Genomic DNA, 27,327 nt, shown 5'->3' on the forward strand with positions numbered 1-27,327 from the left:
CAAAACAGAACATAGAACTAATAAACAGTCTTAAGTTTATAGGAAATAATATTTCTACCAAAACTGTATTTCCATAAACCAACAAATATGAAAAGGAAACTAATCTAATTCTACAATTTCATTTACAAAAGGACGAACTATTTGGAGATGAAGCACTGAGGAGAGGAAGGGAAGCTGTGGTCAGTGGGTGCTAGGTGAGGACAGCCATCCTCCAGAGACATCTGTGAATTCAGTGCAGCCCTTGCTCAGAATCCCAGCAGATTCTTGGGGGAGGGAAATTTGGCACACTAACCCTTAAATTTACATTAAAGTGTAAAGGACGTAGGATGCCTGAGCACATGGAACCAAAAAGGTAAAGGACTTTGCATGTAACCAGAGATTACAAGAGAAGTAGAATCTGATTAAGACATTTTTATGGGATCGCCTAGGAACGTTCCCAGGATCCTGCTTGGACATTCGGGTTAATTTTCCAAACCTGTGGGTTTGATGGTAGAGGACTAGGCAGTCTTCTTTAATAGGGAGTAGGGGAGTGAAGGTGCAGAAGGACCTACTGCAGCTGTGAGAAGGATGCTTCCGGGAAGAGCTGGTGCTCTCTAGTTGGTGAGAACAGCTTTTACAATTGTCCTTCTTTAAGATGACAGACCTGTTTTTCGTTGGTTTGTTTTTGCTTTTGTTTTAGCTATGAGTGGCTACTGTAGTTGCTAATGGAAGTCAAGGTCTTGTCGTGTATCTGAGCTCTAGTGTGTGTAAGTGTAAGAGAATCATTAGTGGGAAATAGTTATCCACATAACATTTTATATGGCCAAGTACAATGTCCCAGAACTGCGGTCCCTTGAATTGGTAAAGAAACATAATTTTAGTTTTGGTTATATTTTCCCACTGGGTGCTCAAGACTATCTAGGTAGGCAAAATTAATTTTAGGTTTTGTACCATTAAGGCCAAATGAAGATACCCAGGTTCTGCTCAAGGTCATGCTGCACAGAACCATAAACACACTCTTGGAAGCCGTGCCTCTCTTCTGTAAGCTGCTGCTCAGCTTCTTATGTTGTGCTGCACAGGATCACAGAACATGCTCTTAAAGCCCTGCTTCTCTTCTGCAAACTGCTACTCATTTGGTGCTCATCGTGGTTGGGCTGCAAAGGACACGGACTTGGAAGCCAGGCTTTGCTTCTGTAGGCTGATGCTCAGGAGGAGTTCATGGTCGTGCTGGACAGGACCACAGGACATGCTCTTGGAAGCCACACATCTCTTCTGCAAGCTGTTGCTCAGGAGCTGTTCTTCATGTTTGGGCTGCACAGAACCACAAAAAACACTCTTGCTAACACTGCTTCTCTTCTGCAGGCTGCTGTTCAGGAGCTGCTCATCGTCATGCTGCAAGGACCACAGGACACGATCATGGAAGACATGCTTCTCCTCTGCAGCTTCTGCTCAGCTTCTCATCATGGTCATCCTCTACAGGACCACTAGACACACTCTTTGAAGTCACACATCTCTTCTGCAAGCTGCTCAGGAGCTCCTTGTGGTTAGGCTGCATAGGATCACAGGACACGGTTTGGCAGCCCTGCTTCTCTTCTGCATGCTGATGGTCAGGAGTTGTTCACAGTCATGCGGCACAGGACCATAGGACATGCTCTTATAAACCCTGTTTCTCTTCTGTAGAATGCTGATCACTTGCTCATCATGGTTGTTCTGGAAAAACCACAGGACACTCTCTTGGAAACAATGGTTCTCTTCTGCAGGCTGCTGTTCAGATTCTCCTTATGGTTTTGCTACTCAGGACCACAGGATACACTCTTAGAAACCCTGTTTCTCTTCTGCAAGCTGCTGCTCAGATTTTCATCATACTTGTGCTGCCCAGGACCACAGGACACATCCTGAGAAGCCCTGCTTGTTTCCTGCAGGCTGCTACTTAGAAGCTACTTACAGTCATTTTGCCAGGACCACAGAACAAGCTCTTGAAATCCCTGCTTCTCTTCTGTAGGATGCGGATCACTTTCTCGTCATGGTTGTTCTGGAGAGAACCGCGGGACACTCTTTTGGAAACAATGGTTCTCTTCTTCAGCCTGCTGCTCAGATTTTCATCATGGTTGTGCTTCTCAGGACCACAGGACATGCTCTGGGAAATCCTATTTCTCTTCTGCAGACTGATGCTCAGGAGCTGCTCGTAGTTTGACTGCACAGGACTACAGGACACGCTTTTGCAGCCGTGCTTCTATTCTGTAAGCTGCTGCTCACTTGCTCATCATGGTTGTTCTGTACAGGACCATGGGACACGCTCTTGGAAACAATGGTTCTCTTCTGCAGGCTGCTGCTCAGGATCTGCTCATGACCATGCCGGACAGGACCACAGGACATGTTCTTGAAAGCACTGCTTCTCTTCTGCAAGCTGATGTTTAGATTTTCATCATGATTGTGCTGCACGGGACCACAGGAAACACTCTTGGAAGCCACATTTCTCTTCTGCAAGCTCCTTTTCAATAGCTGCTCATCGTGGTCATGTTTCACAACACCTCAGGATACATTCTGGGAAGGCCTGCATGTTTCTAGCAGGATGCTACTTAGGAGCTACTCACAGTCATGCTGCAAAGGATCACAGGACATGCTTTTGGAAATCCTGTCTCTCTTATGCAGGCTGCTGTTCAGGATCTGTTCATGGCCTTGATGCACAGGACAACAGGACATGCCCTTGGAAGCCATCTTTCTCTTCTGTAAGCTTCTACTCAAGAGCTGCTGATTATGGTCATGCTGCAAAGGACCACAGGATACATTCTGGGAAGCCCAGCTTCTTTTCTGCAGCCGGCTACTCAGGAGTTGCTCATCATGGTCATTTTGCACAGGACCACAGTAAACCTTCTATGAAGCCATGCATCTCTTCTATAAGCTGCTGCTCAGGAGCCACTCATGGTTAGGCTGCACGGGACCACAGGAACACTCTTGGAAGCCCTGCTTCTCTTCTGTAGGCTGCTGATCACTTGCTCATCAGGGTTGTTCTGCACAGAACCACAGGACACTCTCTTGGAAGCCATGCTTCTCTTCTGCAAGTTGATGCTCGAGAGATTCTCATCAAGGTTGGGCTCCACAGGACCACAGGACATGCTCTTCTAAGTAATGTTTCTCTTTTGTAAGCTCCTACTCAGAACCTGTTCACCATGGTCATGCTGCACAGGACCACACTGGTGTCTGAGCGGTGAGGTAGGCTTTTCTATTGGCAAGAGAGGATTGTGGCATGCTGTGATTCTTCCTGTCTTTCATCTTTACAAGTTTGTGATCACCATGAGATTAATATTTTGCTGGCAGGATAGAGGTGGAATTCTCAGGCTCACTCCCTATACTCTTCAGGAAGTAATGGCAGGTGGGAGGATCTGCGGTTGCCACGGCAATATTGGTCTGCATGAGCTTAGCATTATGGTTAGTGTTGTCCACCCAAGGTGACTGATGTTTTAAAATTAGGTAAGTTGCCATGAGGCTGTTAATTTTTTTTCATGTAAGGAGTCTCTAATGGCCTTGGGGCTATAGGCCATGCCCCACATGGCTGCGATAATTCTGGGGTTGGGCCTGTTTAGAGAGTGTTTTTAGGGACAGGGTGGGTTTTGAAAACTCTTCACTGCCCTTGAGCCTCTGATGTTCCATAACGTCATGTATCTTGTGCCTCTGCCCACGATGAGTAGAGAACAACTGCACGAGGAGACTGGCAGTGTGTACTGGAACCTTTGCCGGAATGTAGCCACGTGGCTCTTGCATTTCCTCCGTCAATTTTCATAAGTTGTTGCTTTGAAAGTGTATTTCAAAACATTTCAGGCATGAAGGGACCACTAGCCATGGGAGCCGTAGCCAAAACTGAGGATACATGAAAAACGCATGTGAAAACATGATCACATATGCGTATTAAAAACTACAATCTAAAAAGGAAATTTGTATGACAGTGTCCTCAATGAACGGATATAGCTCCTTCTAATAGCCATTGACTAAGTAAATATCCCAGTGTCAGATATTGTCAGCCAAGGAAACCCCAAAGACCCTCAAAACAACAGACCATTGCCACTGTTCTTAACTGTTCACCAGACTTGGTGGTAAGATCCTATTCCTGGACACCACTCACATGATTGCAGAACGTACAGAAATCAAATTGAAGATGAGCTGCAAGTTTTCTCCCTATGGGCTACTCTTCATGGTGCCAAAGGTGCTGCCTTCACAGTGCCAGAAGATGCTCTGCAGACTGCTCGGGGAGAAGAGTCACCAACAGTCTGACCCAGCTGTGAACCCAGGAGCTACAATAATGACTTCCCAAGCAAGACATGCTCTCTAGGGAAACTGTGGTTTAACTGGTATGGGTTAACAACCACTTTCTGATTGGAGGGAACTCATGTCTGAATCTGAAAACAGGTTAAGAACCCTTAGTAGGGAAGGTCATATGCCCAGGGGGAACCTGCTGCTCTTATTTTGATTTCATGTTGTCAGATGGCCTTCTAAATACACACGTTGATATTCATATATTCATAGATTGATGCTGCAACCAACCATCAGTGAAGCTTCCTACTGCTGCAGCTAAAGTGACGAGATTAAGAGATAGATGTGAAGTGCTCAGCCCTAACTGAGACAGTTCTATCACCCCCTCCAAGACTCCGGGAATGCGGACAAAGAGAGGCAAAGACATGCCTCTGGATATGACATGACTTTAACACTCGTGAACTCACTTCATGCAGTCATCCACACAAGCCTGGGCTCCTCAACTCTTTATCATTGGTAGGGGAGGGGTCCAGCAGGCTTGTGTCTTAGGACATCAATTGGGACCTTCTCTTGCACCTGTAGCATACCTGTCAAAGAAGATGGACCTCACCATTCGGGGCTGGGCACCCTGCATACGTGCTTTGGCAGCTGCTGAGCTTCTTATTTGTGAGTCAAAGAAACTAACCTTTGGGGCACCCACCACAGTCTTCTCTCACCATAATCTGTCCAACCTCTTAACTTACAAAGGCTTACAAACCCTACCCCCTTCCCGAGTCCTTTCCCTCCAGGTGGCACTGGTAGAAGATGCCAGCCTTACCTTTCGATGCTGTCCACCTCTTAACATCTCAAATCTTCTACCTCAACCTAATGTTAATGATTCCCCATCCCACTCCTGCATAGAGACCTTAGATGATCTACTGCCCCACCCCTCACATATACAGGAGGACAAACTGTCCCAGGCCACTTATACCTGGTACACAGATGGCAGCTCCTTTTTATGTGATAGGACCCATAGAGCAGGCTATGCCATAGTATCAGATACAGAGGTAGTCGAGGCAGGGGCACTCCCAGCCCATACTACTAACCAGCAGGCTGAGCTGATAGCTCTCACCCGTGCCTTTCAGTTAGCTGAGGGACAATTTTTAAATGTTTACACAGACTCTAAGTATGCGTTTCATATCCTCCTGTCCCATGCAGCTATCTGGAAGGAGCGTGGGCTTCTTACTACAAAAGGAGGATCCATAACTAACTCAGGTTATATTATGAACCTGTTAAAAGCCTCCCTTCTCCCTAAAGCTATAGGAATTATTCACTGTCGGTCTCACCAGTCCGACAGTTCCATTGTTTCCAAGGGAAATAATTGGGCTGATAGAGCAGCTAAGACAGCAGCATTCCAGAGCCCAGATCTATCTCAGTCACCTCAGGGAGTTCTTACAGTACAGCCCACACTCTCACAGACACCTCCTGACACCCAACAGATCCTGTCCTACCTACAGCAGCTCTTTCATCCTAATAACAAAGCTTTACTTCATTTTGTTAGGGCTCACCTCCAACCCACCCCTGAGGATATCAGGTTCCTAAAGGCTATCACTGCCTCATGTCAGATCTGCCAGAAGTCAGATCCCAAGACCAAATACCGTAACTTCCCTTTTCCTACTCACCAGGCCAGGGGCTCCCTTCCGGGAACTGACTGGCAGCTGGATTTTACTCATATGCCCACAGTCAAAAGAATTAAATATCTCCTGGTTTTGGTGGATACAATGTCTGGGTGGGTTGAAGCCTTCCCCACCACCACCAAGAGAGCCCCAGACAGTTTCCGACGTTCTTCTCCGAGAAATCATTCCCCGGTTTGGAATTCCAACCTCTCTTCAATCAGATAACGGCCCTGAGTTCACTTCCCAGATCTCTCAAAACCTGTCCAAGGCCCTTAACATTCCCTGGCATTTCCATATCCCATACCACCCTCAGTCTTCAGGTAAGGTAGAACGGACTAACCGTTCTTTAAAAGATGCCCTTGTAAAAATGTCCCAGGAACTTCACCTCGACTGGGTAAGACTCCTACCTCTGGCCCTCCTCAGGCTTAGAGCCCTTCCAAAAAGTCCCCTTTTTATCTCACCTTTCGAACTCATGTATGGGTGGCCCATTCTAACCCCTGGCCTCCCACCTAAAACCTCCCCCCTTCCTGATCACCTGCTCATGCCACTACTAACCCATCTATGCTCACTACTGTGGGATTTTACCGACTACTCATTACCTCAACCATGTGCTAATCCATGTCCACTGCCAATTAAATAGGAGATCAGGTATTATTTTTCCCCCCAGGTCAACGTCCCTCACCCTTTTCCCCTAAATGGCAGGGTCCCCTCAGAGTAATTCTTTTGACTCCTACAGCTGCTAAGCTCAAGGGAATTCCTTACTGGATTCACCTGTCACATCTTAAACCGTTTACTCCTCCAGCTCAAGACAATCCCTCATACACGGTAACTCAGACAGGACCTTGTTCTCTTAAGTTCCAGAGGACTCCAGTCCAAGGAAAGTAGAGGTCCTATCTTTCACTCAACCCTCTTGTGCCAACATATTTTCCTTTCTCCGCTTTTTCTAAATTTCTGAATAACCACTCAGCTGTCGTTACAGGAATCATCATCAGACATGGAGCCAAAGGTTCAGGTGGTAAGCAAATTCTTAACAAAGTTCCTTGACACAACAGGTTCGTCACTGACTGCAGCAGTGTCTCCCAGATGTTAAGGTAATGCCCAAAACATCATACATGGTTAAGAATTTATTACTTTTAAGACATTTCCTTTAAGCTCCAAGAAGCCATCCCGACCCACCTGAACGAAGCAGGCCCAAACGGATCATTAATGGAATAAGTACCATTCAATTTTTTATCATTCTTAACCCCAAACCTCCTAAAGCCCCCCCCACCCAAATCTCCTCTTTAATTTCCCAAACCTCCTCTTTTCTTCTCTACTAATGCGACTTTTGTTTTCTAGCACCTTAACAACTACCCAGCTACCCAAAAGCCAGACAGATGTGATTCCTTCAATCAGCCACCTCAGAACGTCAGTGGACAGGACATGATCAACAGGACATCACCAGGACAATCAATACTCCCCAGACCCCTCGACGCCCAAAGTCAGCAGGAAGCAGTTATGAGAGACCGGGCTACACCCCTATTCCCTACCCATTAAGACTCTCACCCCCCAGATTTTTAATAAATTAAAAAGGGTGGAAATGTTATTCCCCAGAAGGCCCCTGAGCGTGGCTCGCGTGGGGAACTACATTTCCCAGGAGCCCCTAGCGTTCCACGCAAAGGCTGTGCAGGCGCAGAACATGGCACTTGACGCACGCACATGGGGGACCCTTTAAAAGGGCTGAAACGCCGTCCCTTCTCTCTCTTTTACCCCTTCTCTCCTGCACGCTACAATAAACCTCGTGCGCCGAGTTTTGTTGTGTCTTGCGTCCTCCTTTCCCTCGAGTCGCAGCGAAGAAGACAAAGAACAGAAGACAAAGACCAACAGAACAGGTGAAGAGAACAAGACGAAGAGAAGAACACTTACATGTAGCAGTATAAGAGTGTTGAGAGCAGGACGGGAGTGCCTAGAAAGGCCTCACACAAGTTGATGCTGGGCAATGCTAGGCTGAAAAGTAGACTCTGAACCTAACTGAATGTGTGCTAAGAGGTAACATGACAGAGTATCCCACGGAGCTGCACATCTCACAGTGTTGGTGGAGGTCAGTGCACAACAGTGCAATAACACTTAGTAGTATATTCTGCTTGGGAGCACCAGGAGAGGATGATGTCTTCCAGGTTCTGATGCCCAGCAGTGTGTGTGTGGAGGCAGAAACTATCCAGAGGGTCTGATACTCTATGTAAATGGAGGGGAGTCCAGGAGGGCATAACATGTTCCAGTGTGTGTAGGGAGTTGATGGGGGTTATCATCCAGGGTACGGCAACTACCAGCATATGGAGGGTGTTGTGAGGGAGGTGTCGAGCCAGGAGTGATGGCTCCCTATTTTTGAAGGGATCTGGGGTTGTATTCCAGGGTCTGATACTTCATAGAGTATATAGAGCAGTTGAGTTCAGGTCTTTCAGGACTTGATACATAGCAGTGTACCCAGGGTGCCTATGGTAGAGGGAGAGGTCTCTAACAAGGCCTGGTATCTAGAAGTAGAATTGGACGGTGGTAGGTGTCAGGTGGCATTCAGCAGGACCTAACTGTACTGGATTGAGATGGCATAAAATGGTATAATATTTTATAGAGACATTAATTCACTTGTAAAATTCATTATTTCTTACATTTCTTTGCCAATAAATAAAATTCATTTTGTTTATGAACCTTTTCATTTTTCATCCATCCACTGGACACTTAGGCTTGTCCCACCTCCCCCCTGCTGTAAGCAGAGCAGCAGTGAACATGGAAGTACAGGTAAATCTATGTAGGGACGAAGTCCTTTAGGGAGATGCCCAAAAGTGGGATACTTGAGTTGTACAGCAGTTCTTTACTTAGATTTTGAGGACTCTACAAACTGATTTCTATGGTGGCTGCATCCATTCGTATTCCCATACACCCGTTCATACTCCTATACACCCGTTCATACTCTAATACACCCGTTCATACTCCTATACACCCGTTCATACTCTAATACACTCATTCATACTCCTATACACCCGTTCATACTCTAATACACTCGTTCATACTCCTATACACCCGTTCATACTCTAATACACCCGTTCATACTCTAATACACTCATTCATACTCCTATACACCCGTTCATACTCTAATACACTCGTTAATACTCCTATACACCCGTTCATACTCTAATACACTCATTCATACTCCTATACACCCGTTCATACTCTAATACACTCATTCATACTCCTATACACCCGTTCATACTCTAATACACTCATTCATACTCCTATACACCCGTTCATACTCTAATACACTCGTTAATACTCCTATACACCCGTTCATACTCTAATACACCCGTTCATACTCCTATACACCCGTTCATACTCTAATACACTCATTCATACTCCTATACACCCGTTCATACTCCTACACGCCTGTTAGCACTCCCACACACTTGTCCTTTTAGACAACCAGCTCCTTGAAGCCATGAGTATCTGAAGTTCTGTTGATCCCCGAATAAAGCAGCTGACAGAGACCCACCCAGTAGTGAACAGTTTCTTGTCTGCCATGTCCCTCAGGAAGAAAGCTAATGGCTAGAGACAAACCTGACCTCCAACCTTCAGAAAGTCAGTGCAGGTTCTTTACAAGTGAGATGGGGACTGGGGAGGGGAGAAGTGTGCCATGAATTCTGTGGGCAGAGGCCAGAAAGGTGGGGGAGGCGGCAGGAGCAGGCACAGCCCTGGAGAGCAGTCACAATGAATACTTATGTTGTGTCACTTACCCCGCCCTCCTTAGAGCCTCCTCACCACAGACCCACACAGGTCACAGGACTTCAACCTTACCAGTCAGTTGAGCTCTCCCGGCTTGGCTGGCTTGATTGGTTAGGTTCTGAGCATGTGACCAATTAGGTCGTGAATCAGGACTCATAGTTGGAAGTTTGGGTTAGATAGCTGAGACAGTTGGCGTCCATCTTGTATTTAAAGACGCCAGTGGTGAAGACAGTGTGCAGAGTCACACATTTCGGAAAGGCGCTTCCTGTTCTCCTCATCCAAAACCCAGGTACAGTCTTGCCTGTTGGCCTTTTGTAATGAGCATGGAAACAGATCCCTCTGAAAAAGTAAAAGGAATCTGTAGTGCAGGTAAAGTAGGAAAGCTATAGTATAAGGATAAGTATAATATAGAAAATGTAGGACAAGTATAATTTAGAAAATAGAAAATAAGTAAGAAAACTGTGTGAAGAAGCAAATTATTAAGGAGGAATATTAAGAGAACATTTTGCCCACTTGGAGGCTGCCACATCCATCTGGCCGTGCCAGAGGGGAAAGTTGCAGCCAGCAACCTTGGCAATGACCGTAATCTTGCCACATGAGAAGGACCCCCACCCCTATGTGTTAAGTCGCTACTGATAGCCTAGGACATCTGGCTACTAGAAGGACCGGCCGAGAGGCAGTTTCAAGTGGGCACAAAAAGAGAGGGCAGAAGCAAGGCAGTCATCTCACTTTCACGATGGCCCTGGCATGTTGCTGAGCCTCGTGGTGGGGTCCTCCAAACGCCTGCCTCCCGAGAGCAGAGCCTTGCCTCCTGAAAGCAGAGCTAGCTTCCCGAGAGCAGAGCCTCGTAACAGCACCATGGCAGAGCAGATGGAATGCTTTGCCTCATGGGAGCAGACTTGAGAGCAGACAGAACATTTTGCCTCCCCAAGAGCAGATCCTAGAGGAGACCATCGCCAGACCATACAGACTACGTGGTCAAGAGTTGAGCTTCGTGCGGTTGGGTATCCATCCTGAAGAAACCAAAAAGTCCCTTTCAGGACTGAAGAAATCTTACAGAGGATATCAGGTCATAAAATGCTATTTAAAGATTAGGAAGTGTTGATCAGTTGTCTTAAGGTTAAGAAAGGTTTTATAATTGATAATGATTAGGAAATGTTAATTGGTAAGTTGTATTAAGGTTAAGAAATTATAGATAATTGATAAGACAAATGGAGGTAGGAACTGATTTTATGCATTACGATTAGTAGGGTTAATAATTGTGATATGGAATTCTTTTTTTTCTTTTCTTTTCTTTCTTTTCTTTCTTTCTTTCTTTCTTTCTTTCTTTCTTTCTTTCTTTCTTTCTTTCTTTCTTTCTTTCTTTCTTCTGCCTTCTCCCTGCCACCACCTCCCATTTCCCTCCCCCTCCCCCATCAAGTTCCCCTCCCTCATCATCCCTAAGAGTAATCCGGGTTCCCTGCCCTGTGGGAAATCCAAGGACCACCCACCTCCATCCAGGTCTAGTAAGGTGAGCATCCACACTGCCTAGGCTCCCACAAAGCCAGTACGTGCAGTAGGATCAAAAACCCATTGCCATTGTTCTTGAGTTCTCAGTAGTCCTCATTGTCCATTATGTTCAGCAAGTCCGGTTTTATCCCATGCTTTTTCAGACCCAGGCCAGCTGGCCTTGGTGAGTTCCTGATAGAACATCCCCATTGTCTCAGTGTGTGGGTGCACCCCTCGCAGTCCTGAGTTCCTTGCTCGTGCTCTGTCTCCTGCTCTTATGTATTGTCTATTACATGAGTGCTAAGAGTGTGAACCCCCTTAATGCATTGGCTTTAGAAGCTACTAGTAAAGAATCATAAACAATTCTCTTGCTTGGTCTGGTTACTCATTGCTCTCTGGGGAGAAGGGCACTGAGTCCTTAGAGCACTCCATGCAAAAGAACCTTGAACTGAGAAAAATCCCAGTGACTAAAGTGACTAAACGCAACAGCTTGTAACACATTTGCCATTACACTCTTGGCGTGGATCCTTCCCTCTGATTGGTGGTTTGTCAAAGCCTCATTGGTTGGGTTTTATGTTACTGGCTACTGCTCCTACTGGCTACCCAAATCACTGCCTTCTTCTCTCTCTCTCTCTCTCTCTCTCTCTCTCTCTCTCTCTCTCTCTCTCTCTCTCTCTCTCTCTCTCCACCCCTTCTCCTTCTCTCTCCACCTCTGATTATGACACTGGCTATACACATGCCAGCTCCTGAAAAATGTCGACATTTTATTCTTCTTTTTTTTTTTTTTTTTGGTTTTTTGAGACAGGGTTTCTCTGTGGTTTTGGAGCCTGTCCTGGAACTAGCTCTTGTAGACCAGGCTGGCCTCGAACTCCCAGATATCCACCTGCCTCTGCCTCCCAAGTGCTGGGATTAAAGGCGTGCGCCACCACCGCCCGGCTATGAAGCAGCTTTAGGGTGTGCAGGGGACGAGTGTCTGGAGAGCAGGCAGCAGCCAGCAGCAGAGAGCAAATGCAACAGTAGCACCGGCTGCATCTCTGCTGCATGTTATCTTCTGAGCTCTTAGGTGGTGACAGCTGCTGAGAACTGGGGAACTGCTCTTCTACTTCATGCAGGTGGACTCACCTGCAGCCCGGTGATAAGCTCTTGTGGTGGCTGCAGGGGACACAGAGGTGCAGTCCCCAGCCAGGGGCAGCTGGGATCAAGAGACTGGTGGGCAAAATAGAAGAATCGAAGACCCAGATATTAATCCACAAACTTATGAACACCCGATTTTCGACAAAGGAGCTAAAATTATACAATGGAAGAAAGAAAGCATCTTTAACAAATGGTGCTGGCATAACTGGATGTCAACCTATAGAAGAATGAAAATAAGTCCATATCTATCACCATGCACAAAACTAAAGTCCAAATGGATTAAAGACCTCAATATTAATCTGGGAGGGTGGAGATGGAGGAAGGGCGGATATGGAAGCAGGGAAGAAGATATCTTAATTAAATGAGCCATTTTAAGGTTGGCAAGAGACTTGGCTCTAGAGAAGTTCTCAGGTGTCCAAGGGGATGTCCCCAGCTAGGTCCCTGGACAGCAGAGAAGAGGGTACCTGTACTGGCCTTGTTCCATAGCCACCCTGATGAATATATTGAATATCACCATAGAACCTTCGTCTGGCGATGGATGGAAATAGAGACAGAGACCCACATCGGAGCACTGGACTGAGCTTCCAAGGTCCAGTTGAAGAGCAGAAGGAGGGAGAAGATGAGTAAGAAAGTCAGGACCGTGAGGGGTTGGCCCAGCCACTGAGACAGTGTGGCTGATCTAATGGGAGCTCACCAAGGCCAGCTGGACTGGAACTGATGGAGCATGTGATCAAACCGGACTCTCTGAATGTGGCTGACAATGGGGGCTGACTGAGAAGCCAATGATAATGGCACTGGGATTTGATTCTACTGCATGTAATGGCTTTTTGGAATCCTACTCTGTTTGGATGCACACCTTTCTAGGCCTGGATGGAGGGGGGAGGGCCTTGGACCTCCCACAGGGCAGGGTACCCTGCCCTCTCTTAGGACTGGAGGGGAGGGGGGAGCGGGAGGGAAATGGGAGGAGGGGAGGAGGTGGAAATTTTGAATGATATTATTTATAAAGCAATAATAAAAAAAAAAGATCAGTGGTCAAATGTTGCCTGGACCACAGCAGGATCCGGGGGAAAGGCGAGTCGGGAGAGGAAGTAATCGACACAAGTTCCGCATGTGGGCGGGTTTATCTAACAGTGGCGGAAGCGAGCCAGCGGCTCTGGGGCTCGGCGAGGAGGATGGCGCCGCAACTTGGCCCGCATGAGCTGCTGCACGTCTTCTCCTTCCTGGAGGCCCGCGACCTGCTGTGCGCAGCGCAGGTGAACAAGGTGAGGTCCGGCGGAGTCACCCCTCCTCCGCGCTCCGCAGGCCCGGGGCCGCCCGGAGCATCCCCCATCCAGGGATTGGCTTTGCCGTGGCTCCCTTGTCTGTCGCCTATCCTTTGCCTTCTTTTTTTTTTTTTTTTTTTTTTTTTTTTTTTTTTTGGTTTTTCGAGACAGGGTTTCTCTGTGGTTTTGGAGCCTGTCCTGGAACTAGCTCTGTAGACCAGCTCAGCCGTTAAAGGCTAGGCTCACAACCAAAAAATATCCTTTGCCTTCTTGTCCGCGCCCCTGCCCTGCTTGTCACCTGCCCCGCCCTCCATGCCTGGCTGTGTGTTTTCTCTTACCGACTCAGTACAAAGGCTACGAAATCGCTATTAATGTAGGGTACTTGTTTTTCCCTGCCAGATTCATTACTGAACTGTGACAGAAAAGATACTAAAATTTCCCTTCAATGTCTATCCCAAGTAACCAATGCATACCTTGAAATTTTAGCCTCTTCAATTAAGTAAGTCAGTGTTCGTAAGGTTAGATGCATCCTTGCTTGAACAGAGCACTTAGATTTTCAGTTTCAGACCTGCTCAGTTTTAAAACCTTTACCCACAGAAAGTTGCCAGTTCTGTTCATCCCAATCTGGACAACTTCGCCAAAATCTTCAAAGTGCATGTGTGCGACTCTCCAGACATCCTCAAAGGAACCTGAATTGACATCTGGCAGTGAAGCTGAAGGCCCCAGACCTCAGTGTGCAGATAGGCTTCGCCTAGTTTTGTTTTCTCCTTTGTAGTTCTGGGGGGTGCACCTAGGGCCTTGAGCTGGCCGTGTGCTCCACCAGCTGAGGGAGGGGCCTGTCTGTCACTGTTAGCTTTTAAAGCTGCTGTAGTTTGACAGTATCTCTGGCCATTTCTCTTTGCTACACTGTGATACTTCTGAGGGCCTGCATCTTTTTCCTCTGGATCTGTTGCCAAGACTTTGTGAGCCTGAGAACTTACCTCACATTGCCACAGTTTATAAGTCTTGTCTTCTACACTGTGTCCCTGCCACACCCTCGAGAAAAAATAGAGGCCATGACTGTCTGCCTATAGCATCTATTTAACATGTTGGTTTATCAATTGTGACAGCTGAAGTTATGTTTTAAGTTAAAATTACTGTGCTTGGGAGATCTATAAAACAAAACGCCTCTAGCCTGTGAGCCCCACTTGCCCAAAGACAGGCAACTTCCTGGAATGCTGGGGGCTGATGTTCCTGATAACACGTCAGTAGACAAGGTCGGTTGTCCCGACTGCACAGATGTGCTTGACCACAGGTACGTAAGCAGGAAGTACATCAGGATGTATGCGTGCTCCTATTTAGGCAAAGGCAGAAGTATGTCACCTTGTGGGTTTTGCCTTTTTAAACCCCCATCTAATGTAATCTGGTGCCATTCACTGGAAATTCCAGATATGGGCCTGGCCAGTGTCCATCATTCTGGCCAGTATTTGGCTCAAAAAATTGTGGTGGTGATCTTATTCTCACCCACTGGGATTAATGTAATACATAATGAAGGAATATATGATCTCTTCCTCTGAAAATGGGTTAGTTAATTTACCACATTACACATGAGGCCACTTTCACCTTTTTTTTAAGGTATTTTTTTAAAGTTTCGTCTCCCATTATTATCCCATGCCTCATTTCCCCTTCAGTCTCAGATGCCACTGAAAACAATGGGCACAGGACGTACCCTAAGGCCACAGCTGGCCAAGGACCTGGCAGTGTCTGTGAAACTCCAGGGTAAATTTGGTTTCCTATATGGAACTGATGTGGCCCAAGGCTACATTTAAAACTAAAACACAAGCAAAGGTGCCCATTTGCCAGCACAAGGTCTCTGGTGGGGAAGGAAGACGGGGTCCTCACCTCTCCCAGGCAGGTCTCAGCCAGAGAGCACCTCACAGTTCCAAGTCTCTGAGGATAACTTTAAGTAGATATGGGGAATGACTGAGTTCCACTCCCATGTATGCTCATCAGGAAACTGAGTGTCACACAGTGACTTCTCCGAGGTGATGATGGAGTCTTGTGCAGGGCTGAGGTGAGTCCCCCGCTGTTTTTGCATAGTAGGCCGAGTTTGAAAGAAAAGTTCCTTCTGCCCTTTGGTATCGCCAACTTTTCCAGGTTCTGGTCCACCCATAAGTTAAAAGAGGTCAGAAATCTCTATGAGTCTAACAGAAGGATTAAAGATGGTCAGCATTTGTTCTGTAGAGCACAGCACACATCACAGTCTCTGAGAACGGAGAACCCACCCAGCTGGCTTTGAATGGGAAGATGCGTAGATCTTTGCTTGGTTTGATTTTGCAAAATTACAACATCATTCTGAATAAAAAGATGCTTTTCTTTCTTTCTTCCTTCCTTCCTTCCTTCCTTCCTTCCTTCCTTCCTTTCTTTCTTTCTTTCTTTTTTGAGTTGGAGTCTCACAGTTCAGGCTGGCCTTGAACTAGCTGTGCAGCAGAGGATGATGACCTTAAACTTATCATCCTGTCCACCTCCCAAGTGCTGTGATTACAGTCCTGAACAGCACACTCAGGCACCCTAAGCATCTTGCATATAGCTCTGCAGAAAGAAGTGAGTACAGGGCTTGCATAGCACCCGCCCTGGAAGACTGTTCCCATCGGACCATCTTGGCAACTCTTAAGGCATCCCCATTGCTGCAGCTCCTCATAAGAAATCTGAAATCCTTTCCCGTCCTCACAGCAAGCAGAGAGATCTTGTTTACACACAGCTTGACCTTGCTCCTCCCCCAGTCAAAATGCTCAGGTAGCTGCTTCTCAGTATTTTTGCCTGGAGACTGTTGGGAGTTGGTTAAAGCTACCCAGACAGCAATTTTTCCCAGTTCTGCTACCAAACCTCATGCTCTAACTGAGGCAACCTAGGAAACTATCCTTTCATGTTTATGCATCATTTGCATATCCAGTGTGTTTCCTGACATTGATGTAGAACAACAGCCACTCTTTGATTAGTCATTGTCTCTCTGAGCCCCCGGGCTCTGACTCATCAACCCCACTGAGTCTCTTCATTTTCATCATTTGGTGGTTTTTAATTGTCTGTTGCTTTCAATGCACCAGGTTGAGCTGTGTTGAATGTGGAAACTGGGTTGGTTTTGGTTTTTGTCCCCTCCATTGGGTTTGGCAAGCCAGGTGCTTAATAGTTATTGACTGACCAGATGCTGTCTCTTCCTTTCCTTATCCTAGGTCTGGAATGAGGTTTCAGTGACCCAGGAACTGTGGAGGTAAGTGAAGGAAGAGCCAAGGGTGGTCCTGCAAGGGAGAGATGCTCACTGGACGTGGTTTCCGAGTGCTGTGTTCACTTCTGCCTGTGTTGAGGACAGAGAAAGGATTATATCCCTGGTCCTTAGCCATGAGGAACCCTCTATGGTTAATAGTATAAGAGTGTGTATTGGCAGGACTGCCAAACTCAACCAACTGGATTCATTTCCCGCAGTTTCTGTCAGTAGAATCAAAGCACTTAAAACAAACGAATGAATAAATGGATCCATTTCATAGCCAGGATGGCCTTGTGCTTACTTTGTAGCCTAGGCTAGCCTTGAGCTGGTAATCTTCCTGCATAACCCTCCTGAGTGCTGGGATTGCAAGCCTGTGCCACTGTGCCCAACTCGGATTACTTGTCACGTACAACAGCAGAAGAATCTAAGATTGCAAATATCAGAATTATTTAAAATATTACATTTGCTTCTTTGGAACCTGTTATCTTTTATACTAAGATAAAACAAACGGGGAGAGAGGAATGGCACAACGCAGGCCTGGACCTTTTCTACCTCTGGCTGAATGTGGGGCCCACAGCCTTGGAAGTCAGGTCAGAGTTAGAGTTTCCACCCTTAATGGAGAACAGCTGCTCAGATGTGACTCTTCCTCAGGACGGGGAGGGAGGCTTTGCTTTTATGTAGGATAACTAACACCTGGAATTCTTGGTCATCTCAAGGCTATCTTAGCATCTTCCGTCTTCAGCATCTTGGAACACTTCTTTTTGTTGCTTTTTCTTAGCTTTTATAACTCCTATTGATTAGCAAGACAAGCTCAGTCAGTTCTGAGGTGGACTTTCGTTGGAATCCATTCTTCTGTCTACTCTTTGAAGACCTGACTTTTAAGCAGGTGTAGTTCATTTGGGTAAAGGCAGGACTTGCCAAGTATGTGACTCAGAAATTGTCCGAATGGACTGACTGGTGCGGCTGCCGATGTATCAAAATCCAAGTTAGAATCTTTAAGGAAAGCACTAAAAAGTAACCAAAACTATGGTGCAAGAAATGAGAGAAATTGAAACAATACATTTGACCATACTTAACACAAAATATGATAGTAATGAAATAGAGGGCAGAACGCGTACAACAAGGAAGCATTAAAACAGCAAAGATATGATATAAAGCCCAATGAAAAGGCAGAGCGACAGAATTGACGAAGAAAAATAGTCCGACGTCATGCTGTATACATGAGATACACATAGCTTTCTTTTTTTCTGTTACACGATTTGGGGATCAAATACAGTGAGTACCAGTGTGCATGCTTGGCAAGCACCCTACGGCCGAGTATGCCCCCATCTCCAAGACACACTTTGAATCAAAAGACAGATATGTTGACACTAAGACCTTGGAAGGAGATATACATGCAAACAGTAATGAGGAAGCTGAATGCCTAATGACGTCAGCCAGAGTCGACTGAGATCAGGCGTAAGGATTTATGTTATTTAATGTAGAGTGGTGGTGAGCGCCTTCCCCAGCGGTCCACCGTGAAGGGCGGGTTGTCATATAAAAAGTACAGCGCAGTTGGCCTGCCACCACTCATTTCCTGTTAACTCTGCCCCTGTTTGACAGAGGAGAGTTGAGGACTCCTTAGGGACAGTGAGTTATCCAGGGTTTCAAGCCCGGACAGAGGTAAGACCAGAATTCAAAGCTACGTCTCCTGGCGTCGGAAACCAGACTGCTGTGCCCTGCCTAAGCTTTCATCTTTGTTTCAGGCAGCTGTGTCTGAGACGCTGGGCCTCCTGCAAAGCCTTCCCAGTGGTTGTGGGCACCCAGACATGGAGGCAGTACTACTTCTGCCGGTCTGAGCTGGAGTTCCGTGTGGCATCTGGGCGGCCACGGGACTTCACCAGCAAAGCTATTTCTGGGCACACAGGTACGAGCTGGCGTATCGTAGCTATGTCCACTCCCACTGCCCACCCTCTTTCTGGCCAAATCTCAGGGATCTTGGCATCTCAGCTACTGGCTTGGCTGGTGCTACTTGATAACATGTGGGTCCTGCTGGGTGCTATGTCGTCTGTGCTCTGTTATGGGAGGAAGGAATGAGCTGTTATCTCCTTTTCAGAGCAGACAAAAAAACTCAAATAGAATAAGCCAAACCTCTAGTTATAACTGGGTTCTGCTCCCTGGAATTCTCACCCATCAGCTTGCATGGGTCTGAGCTACTACTCCCTGTCTCTTTTGTGCACCCTCAGCAAGCACGCATTGTGTTCCTGGTACTGGAGAAGAGGACCAGTTGTGTATCAGGTCTGAGTTTGTCTATGCGTGTGCTCTCTTCCAGGAAAGATAGATCAGCTGGCCTACATCTCACCCCATGAGTACCGCTTTGATGAGAGGGCAAGGTCCGTGGTTTGCACTGTGTCTTCAGACTGTACCGTGCGTGCCTGGGATCTGCGTGAGGTGAACTGCTCCCTGGGGAGGGAAGGATCCCTACGGGGTTTGATTATCTTAATGCAGAGTAGGAGCCCAGTTTTGCAGATGAAAAATCTGAGCTCTGCCATCAGCTGTCACCAGTAGGAACATACTGATAATAAGCATGGGGGAGGGAGGTTTTTGAAACTTTAGAGTAACCTATCTCATGTGACACATGCTTGGCTTCCTCTTGGAACCAGACTTTGCCAGTGGTGGCCAGGGCTGTTGTGCCCTGAGCCTGGGATGACAGCTGTTTTGTCGATCCTCACATTTCCTGCAAGCCACTGAGGCCCCTGACATGAGCTGGAGCTCATGCTGCACCCCCAGACGGTTCTGCAAGCTTTTTGTCATCCCATGTGTGTACACACCAAGCTGGACAGCTTGCCTAGAATTCTAAACTTTGCTAGTGCTTATGCAGATGTAAAAAGTGAAGACTTAAGAGTTTTGGTTTGGATTTTTGAGACAGGAGCTCACTCTGTAGCCCAGGCTAGCCTAGAACTTTCAGGCTGCTCCTTCTGCTCATGCATGTGCACACACAGACACACATACGCACACACTAATGAACATGTAAGTAATTTTAAAAGAAGTTGAGGGTTGGGCTCTCCTTAGTTTGGGTTTTTCAAAAGAAAACAGAGTGCATTTGCTGCACAGGCCAGCAGTGCTTTCTTTAAACAACTAGATGGCGAGCACTTTGCTCCTCTTAGGTCAGAACCTCTGTCATAACTACGTAACTCTGCAGCTGTGACACAAAAGGAGCCACGGACAATGCGTAAACAAGTGAGAGTAGCACACTCCAGTAATACGTGGTTTCCTTAGATATTCTGTTTTTAAACCAGATACAAAAAATGTGCAGTGGCCTGTGTGGCTGCAGGCAGGTCATGGTGTACCAGACCTTAAATTAGCATTCCATTGTTTGCAGTATGGGACACCTCAGATGGCCAGCAGCCCTTCCCGCCATTTGGCCTGGCTTCCCAACCTTCGTAACGTTCACGAGCAGCTATAGTATCTTCCTTAAAGATTCAGTTTTTAACACTGGTGCCATGTTGCATTGAAACTTGCACAGTATTTACATGTGCTCTTTGAGGAGATCAAGGGTGTGGCCTACATCCAGCTTCTTTGTGTGTTTTTGTGCCTTAAAAGCTCCTGAAACACACTTGGGAGGCAGAGGCAGGTGGATCTCTCTGAGTTCGAGGCCATCCTGGTCTAGTAGAGCTAATTCCAGGACAGGAACCAAAAGCTACGGAGAAACCCTGCCCCGAAAATCCAAAAAAAAAAAAAAAAAAGCTCCTGAAACAAAAATGGCAGGCTGGAACTGTGGCTCAGTGGAACAGCGTTTGCCTGGTCATATATGTGGCTCGGGGTTCAATTCCTAGTCTTAGAGTAGAGGTTAAAGCCACTTTACTTTATATAAACAACAGAAACCTAGTTATTTAAATTACAAACAATTTCTATCCCTTTCTCAAATCCTTCAAGTTAACAGTGTTAACGATTTGGCCTTTCTTCTGCCTTTTTCTTTGGCTTTTGATACAAGGCTGGATTTTGCCCTGTAACTCGCAGGCTTTAGATACCATGCCTTTTTTTTTTTTCCGCTTGTTTTTATAATGTGCATCCTTTCACATCCAGATATAGGATTTTTTGAAGGTTTGCTCTGTGTCTGTGAGGTCATGGAGGTCAGAAGAGGGTATCAGATCCTTGAGAGCAGCCCAGGACCCCAGTTCATCAAATGGTATCAGCTCAGTTAATCTAGAAAACCCCTCACACACCACAGAGGTTTGTTTCCTAGGTGATCTTAGAGCCATTCCCAGGTCCATCACAGCCAATTCACCCGTGCTCCGTGTGTGCTGTGGAGCCTGGTGTAGTTGGCTCGGGTAAGCCTGTGCTGACTGATGAAGTAGTATGTATCTGTGAAATCGATGGGGCCCCTGTATCAGTCAGTTATGCTAACTTTGTTGACCCCAGGGCACAGAGATCTGGTCCAGCCCTGTGCAGCCTGCTCCTCTGGTGAGTTTGGTGGCCTATCCTCCGCTGCAGCTGGTTGTCACACTGGACAGACAGGGTTTGATCACCGGGTGGAAAGCAGAGACCGGATCTGAGTGGGCCTCGTTCCGCCTACCAACCTTCTGTTCTTCCATGGAGGCCTGTGGTCACCCAGAGGGCCCCTTCCTGATGGTGAGTGACCCTGCTCTCAGGAGCCCCTCAGGGCCTAACCACCTCTTGGTTAAAGCCACGATGGTGGGAGGAGTCTGGATCCCGCTTCATAGCAGACCCTGCCTTTCTGGCTCCTCCTTGCCCACCACGGAAAATGCAGGCTCCTCTGTCCTTCAGACTTCTGCACAGCCTCAGCCTGTCTCTGTAGCCTCTCCTGCGGTGGTGGGAACCTGCTGTGTGGAGTTCTTATGGTTTTGTGGCCACATGGCCTTGCTTTCTTCTATCTGCAGCTTTTCTTCACACCTTCATTCTTACTTGGCTCCTGACTCTCAGGGGTGGGGCTGACTTCACCACATACTTTAGTGCCTACACTGAGCTTCCTGACACTTCTAGCTTGACAGTGTCTGTCCTTACTGAAGCCTCTACAGCTGGCCTCAGGGGCTCTCACCTTGGGGTTGTCGCAGGTTAAATTCAGGCTCCTTGACTTGGGTTTGCACTCTGCTCTCAGGACCCCAGGGCAGCACCAAAGACCCCAGGGCAGCACCATTTTAAATGGGTTCTTTCAAACCACAGCCCCTGGGCAATGCCCTCTGCATCATATAGTGACATGGTGAGAGTCTTCTCCAGTATTGATTATCCACTGGCGAAATCACACTGTCACCCAGACCTGGAGCTGGGTGTGGACTTGTCCTGAGAATAAGATAGGTAGCCCTATCACCAGATGAGGCCTGGCTTACTTTCAACGAGGTTTCTGCTTACACGCACACAGGCATGCAGGCAGTCCGGCACACACACACACAGACACACACACACACAGCCATGGTTGGAGCTGGTTCTTTTTGGTGCCAGCTCTTCGTCTTCCTCCACACTCTCAGCTGGTGCCACCACCTTTTTGAAGTTGATGTCTTCCTATTCTGATTCTCATCCTTCAGGTCACATGCAGGTTGCCCAGTCTGGACAGGCCCCTTACCCAGAAGTCTTAAAATGTTTATTTTTCTACATGTTAGGTGGGGATGTGCTTGGAACTAGTTTCCAGAGCTTTCTGGTTACTTTCATTTTATGAAACATTTTAAATAGGCTTACCCTTTGACCTAGTAATTCTAATTTTAGCCATCCCCCTGAATGTAAGCCTGCATGCGTATATAGGGTCTAGCTGGGAGCACCCGGTGCAGAAGTCATTGTGGTGACATTTGCACTCCTGGCAGCTCTTCCCAAATTAGTAAACATTTTCTTTTGACTTTTTAAAGTGCCATCAGAGTGAGAGGAATCATTTTCAGTGTAAAACACACAGGCAAACTGCCGCTGTCACTGACAGGAAGGGCAGTTGAGGGTCACATGCCAAGCTCCTGCAGGAGACTCACATTGCTGTGGGCTGTGCCCACCCTTCAGTGGGGGGAGGCACAGCTCCTGTAGAAGATGGTGGTACTCCCCACTGTTACTTGCTTTCTGTTCCAGGTAGCCTGTGCTGAAGGGAACCTCTACACTCTGACAGTACCTCAGCTGCAAGTGTGCTCCAAAGTGGCTACATTTCCTCACACCTCCGTGAGCCTCACGTGCTCACCTGACCAACAATGGGTGTTTGTGCTGGCACAAGGACCAGACATAGGCCCGAAGGTCAGTGCCTGGTGACCCCTATTCCTGGTCAACCCAATGCAGTTGGAGGTTGTTCTGGAATCGTATTTTAAGATGCGTTACATTTGCTTATGCTGTGGAACATTTGTTTCACGATGCAAAGATGTGTTGCATTCTTTTATGTTGCATCTGTTTAACTCTGTGAAGCTGTGTTTCTTTACCTGTCTAAAACACCTGATTGGTTTAATAAAGAGCCAAATGGCAGGAGGAAAGATAGGAGGAGCTAGCAGGCAGAGAGAATGAATAGGAGGAGAAATCTGGGAAGAGAGGAGATCCAGGAGCAAGAAAAGAAGGGGTCAGACACACAGCCACATGGCCACCAGCTACACAATCACACAGCCACCCAGCCACCCAGTCATACAGCCACATAGCTACCAGCTACACAGCCACACAGCCACCCAGTCACACAACCACACAGCCACCAGCTACACAACCACCCAGCCACCAGCTACACACCCACAGCCACTCAGTCACACAGCCACCCAGCCACCAGCTATACAGCTACCCAGTCGCACAGCCACTCAGTCACACAGCAACACAGCCACACAACTACACGGCCACCCAGTCACCCAGCCACACAGCCACCAGCTACACAGCTACACAGCCACCCAGCTAGACATGGAATAAGAAGGGAAGAAAAAAATATACAGAAATAGAGAAAGGTAAAAGCCCAAGAAGCAAAAGGTAAATGGGATAATTTAAGTTAAGAAAAGCTGGCAAGAAACAAGGTAAACTAAGGCCGGGCATTCATAAGTTAGAATAAGCCTCCATGTGATTTATTTTGGGAGCTTGGTGGTGGGCCCTCCCAAAAAGTAAAAGAGGAAACAACAACAACAGGAGGTTGCTAGAGAGCCTGGACCCCAAGACTGTAAGACAAGGTTCTCAGGCCATCACTACAGGGCCGGGCCCTGTAGCCAGACAGGAGGAGTGTACCTCTCTTTTACTGGAAAGGCCAGCTCTCGCTGGGGAGGGCAAAGTCAGTTCTGAACAATCTGGGCTTGAGCATCTCCACTAGCATGCTCCTCTAAAGAGCTGTCTGGTGTGCTGAGGATGGTGTGAAGACCACGGTGAGCAGGGAGGCCCATGGGGGGGAGGGGTTTGCTCTGCCTCCAGCACTGTGGTCAGGAGGAATGCCCTGAAAGTCACAAGGTCCTGACCATGACCTGGTTCATAGGCACAGAGACGTCCAGTCATTTGCCAGAGGCGCGGCCCTTATTGAATGCCAGGACCTAAACTGAAATTTCTGTTAGGCCACAGAAATAAGAGCTAGTGGTAGCCGGGGAAGCAGGTCGTTAGAGAATAGCATTTGAGTGCAGAGGACATGGGATGCATAGAAAGGGGACCTAAAAAAGACTTTGACCGCCCTGTCAGGCCCCGTATATAGGGTGTGGGTATGCGGGCAGCCAGCTGCTGAAGACAGTCCTGCCAAAGGCTGGAGCTAGCTTGGGGCTGGAGGGCTTTGGGATCTCTCGGGCCCCTCACCCTCTGTGACCATACAGGGTTGTTTCCCCAGGTGTTCTACACTCAGTCCTTGCTCCACCCATCAGAAGACGGGCTTCCTGTCTCCACCACCCTCCCTGTCAGGCTGAGTTCCAGGGCCTGCTGGGCTCCGGATGAGGCAGCCAGGCTGATAGTGATGCACAGAGATGACAGTGGCATGCATTTGGTCATCACTACCTTCAGTTTAAAGGCCAGCAAGTCCAGGGACAGAGTGAGCATCCTGGGTAAGGCCCCTGTGCTGGCCACAGCCTGCATTTCAGTGCTTCAGGACAGGCTTCTCACAGTCCCTCGAGGGCATCTTCTCTCCCCTTTCAGGGAGGTGGAAGCAGAGTATCCTAGAAGCTTTACTGTGGGATTTCATGTCCTGAGTGGTGGGGTGCTTACCACGTGTTGGTCCCTGTGTGGTCCAGGGCTTTAGGTGTAAATTCCATGCCCATGGCCCCCTCCTGTGAGGGTGGCAGCACCCCAGCATTTTGCTGCTGCTGGACTGGGATTGGCGCCAGAGCAGGAACAGAGCTTTCCTAACTGCAGAGCCACGTTCTTCTCACTGCACTGCGCCATCAGGCGAGGCGCATACCCACGCCTGAAGAGCCACCTGTGTGTTTTTATTCTCCCCAGCACAACAGCTGGCCAGCTTCCTCCTGCCAGACACTATGACTCCGCACCTCATGCAGGCCCACGGCTCCCAAGTGATCCTGCTGGCCTCCCGGTCAGAGCTGATGCTGTTCACCATAGACGGCGTGCATCTGATAGCCTTCCAGGACCACCAGAGGCCCATCACATCCATATGGGTGGTGAGTGTACCATCTCCTGCCCGAGGCATGCTTTCCAGTCTTGGGCATCCATGAGCCGTGCCTCATTTGACTTCATCCCAAGGATGCGCACCGAGTCATCACCTCGTCCTTGGACCTGTCTTTGCGTGTCTATGTGTGGAATAAGAAGAACACATTTCCCGTCCTCAAGAGCTGTTATCATTTGCTTGGGGGATCTCACAGATGGGCCAGGTAATTGGCTGTCCTCCTGCCCTGTGTCTGTAAAGTGTAAAGCAATTGGTTTTCTTTCCTTTGGAACGAGTCTTATCATGTTGCCCAGGCTAGCCTTGAACTTCCAGAATCCAGTGACCCTCCCACCTCATTCTCCTAAATAGCTGAGACCAGATGTGCATATCACATCTGCTCAAAGGAAGGATCCTAAAGGAAAGGTTGAAGAGAGTGTGAGTAAGTCCAGCCTCAGATGAGCCACTGTGAACATCCTGCTTCTGTTTCTGCTGGCAGGCAAAAAGCCACAAGGCAGATTTCCAGCTCTTACTGTGCACTGTATGGTGTATCCTGTGCTGTATAAAACTAGCCTGTGTTGGCATCGCCCACACTTTGCAAATTTAGATTCTCTATGCATGATCCACAAAGAACATGTGGCCAGACTATGATTTAGACCTTAAAAAGGCCTTGTGAGAAACAGTCGGTCCTGGGAGCTCTTATGGGCATACCGCCTTGGCCACCTATGGGTTCCTGGTAGAGATGCGCTTAGTATAACAATGGCATGTCTGGGCCATTTCCCCTGATGTTTCTCACCACACGAGAATCACTGTGATGCCCAGCACTGCCAGGCGGGACCTGACACGGCCTTCCCACTGAAAAATGGGACAGCATTTTCCTTCTGAGCCTAGAGGAAATGGGGTACCAGTGTGCCACATAGGGTTGCAAAAATGAGGTCGGACTCCATCCCCATATAAAAGCTTTTCTGCTTAAACATTTGCCTTTATCCCAAGGTTAACTCATGGCATGTCCTTCTTCGTTGTAGTGGGTTTACCCATGTGAAAAGTGACAGCATGAGCATTGCTGGGGTTGAAGCCAGAAGCAATGGAACAAGTATCCTGAGGTCATACTGCTACAAGGTCCAGCTTAGCTAGACCCTACCAGCTGAAGATGCTCTTGCTTTGTGTGCAAACTCCTTACCAAAGATGCTGTCAACTTTGGGGAACGGACTGGTAAGGTGACTACTGTATGATCGCAACGAGCCCGTGAAGTATTTTCTTCTGTCTTGTGTTTGTCTTGCTCAGAGGAACAAAGGAGTAGCCATCTTCAGCCGGGCTTCCAGGTGCCTGAGGGTTCTGGTCCCAGACGGCGTGGACTGTGGCAATGCTGGAGAACCTGCTTGCTTACCGGGTCAGGACTGCAGCACGGTTGTTCTTGTTCACCAGAATATAATTAAAAGAGTTTTACCTGCCTGTCTTTTGTTATGTACTGTAGACACACATTCATGCATAGACTTTGCTGTCACTGAGATGCTGTAAGACCGTCTCAGAAATTCAAGGGTACAAAAAAAAAAAAAAAAAAAAAAAAAAACCAGAATGAAGATGACGGCTTTGGAGTTGGCCGGCCCGGGGGCCCTGGCTGGGTGACGGTGGAAGTCAGGAGAGCATCGCACTGTCAAAGAGAAGACTGGAGAGCTAGGATGGAGCAAGGTAAGGATGGAGAGGAGACAGGCAGGCCTGCTCAGTCCTGACTCTCGGTGTCCTTAGCATGTCCCTCAGGTCTGTCCTCTGCTGCTACGGAGCAGGTACCAGCCGCCTCCATGGAGAGCACTTCCCAGCTGCTCCTGAGGAAGGTTCAGAGGATTGTGTGTGTGCACAGATGTGTGTCCGTGCTTTTGTGAGATGCTGTCTTTGAGTCACAGATCCACACATAGATGTCTTCAGTTTCAGGAGGTTCCTCCCACTAAGACTCATGTAATGGGAATTTTTCTATCTTGAGGAATTTTTCCTTACGTTTGAAGAATAAGGACAGGAATGTCAGACTGCTTTGCCCAGTATCTGAATGCACCCTGCTTATTACACTAAACCTTT

At 47.7% G+C, this 27,327-nt stretch overlaps 2 protein-coding genes across 2 annotated transcripts in view; one reads left to right on the forward strand and one right to left on the reverse strand.

Moving 5' to 3' along the window:
* The first annotated feature begins 13,363 nt into the window (after nucleotides 1-13,363).
* Nucleotides 13,364-26,709, forward strand: LOC130886085 (F-box/WD repeat-containing protein 12-like). The gene is made up of 10 exons (XM_057787989.1): nucleotides 13,364-13,519; nucleotides 16,729-16,766; nucleotides 18,506-18,666; nucleotides 19,072-19,190; nucleotides 21,162-21,371; nucleotides 22,806-22,964; nucleotides 24,496-24,706; nucleotides 25,101-25,276; nucleotides 25,359-25,486; nucleotides 26,283-26,709. The coding sequence occupies exons 1-10, from the start codon at nucleotides 13,430-13,432 to the stop codon at nucleotides 26,389-26,391; spliced, it is 1,401 nt and encodes a 466-aa protein (XP_057643972.1). The 5' UTR covers nucleotides 13,364-13,429; the 3' UTR covers nucleotides 26,392-26,709.
* LOC130886086 (serine palmitoyltransferase 1-like) overlaps nucleotides 16,737-27,327 on the reverse strand; it is a 66,260-nt gene continuing 55,669 nt past the window's right edge. The window contains exon 6 of the mRNA XM_057787993.1: nucleotides 16,737-16,850. Coding sequence (XP_057643976.1) covers nucleotides 16,744-16,850 — 107 coding nt within the window. The 3' untranslated portion in view covers nucleotides 16,737-16,743. The remainder of the gene's footprint in view (nucleotides 16,851-27,327) is intronic.

The sequence above is a fragment of the Chionomys nivalis genome, chromosome 13 (assembly GCF_950005125.1).
Source record: "Chionomys nivalis chromosome 13, mChiNiv1.1, whole genome shotgun sequence".
In the NCBI taxonomy this organism is placed as follows: domain Eukaryota; kingdom Metazoa; phylum Chordata; class Mammalia; order Rodentia; family Cricetidae; genus Chionomys; species Chionomys nivalis.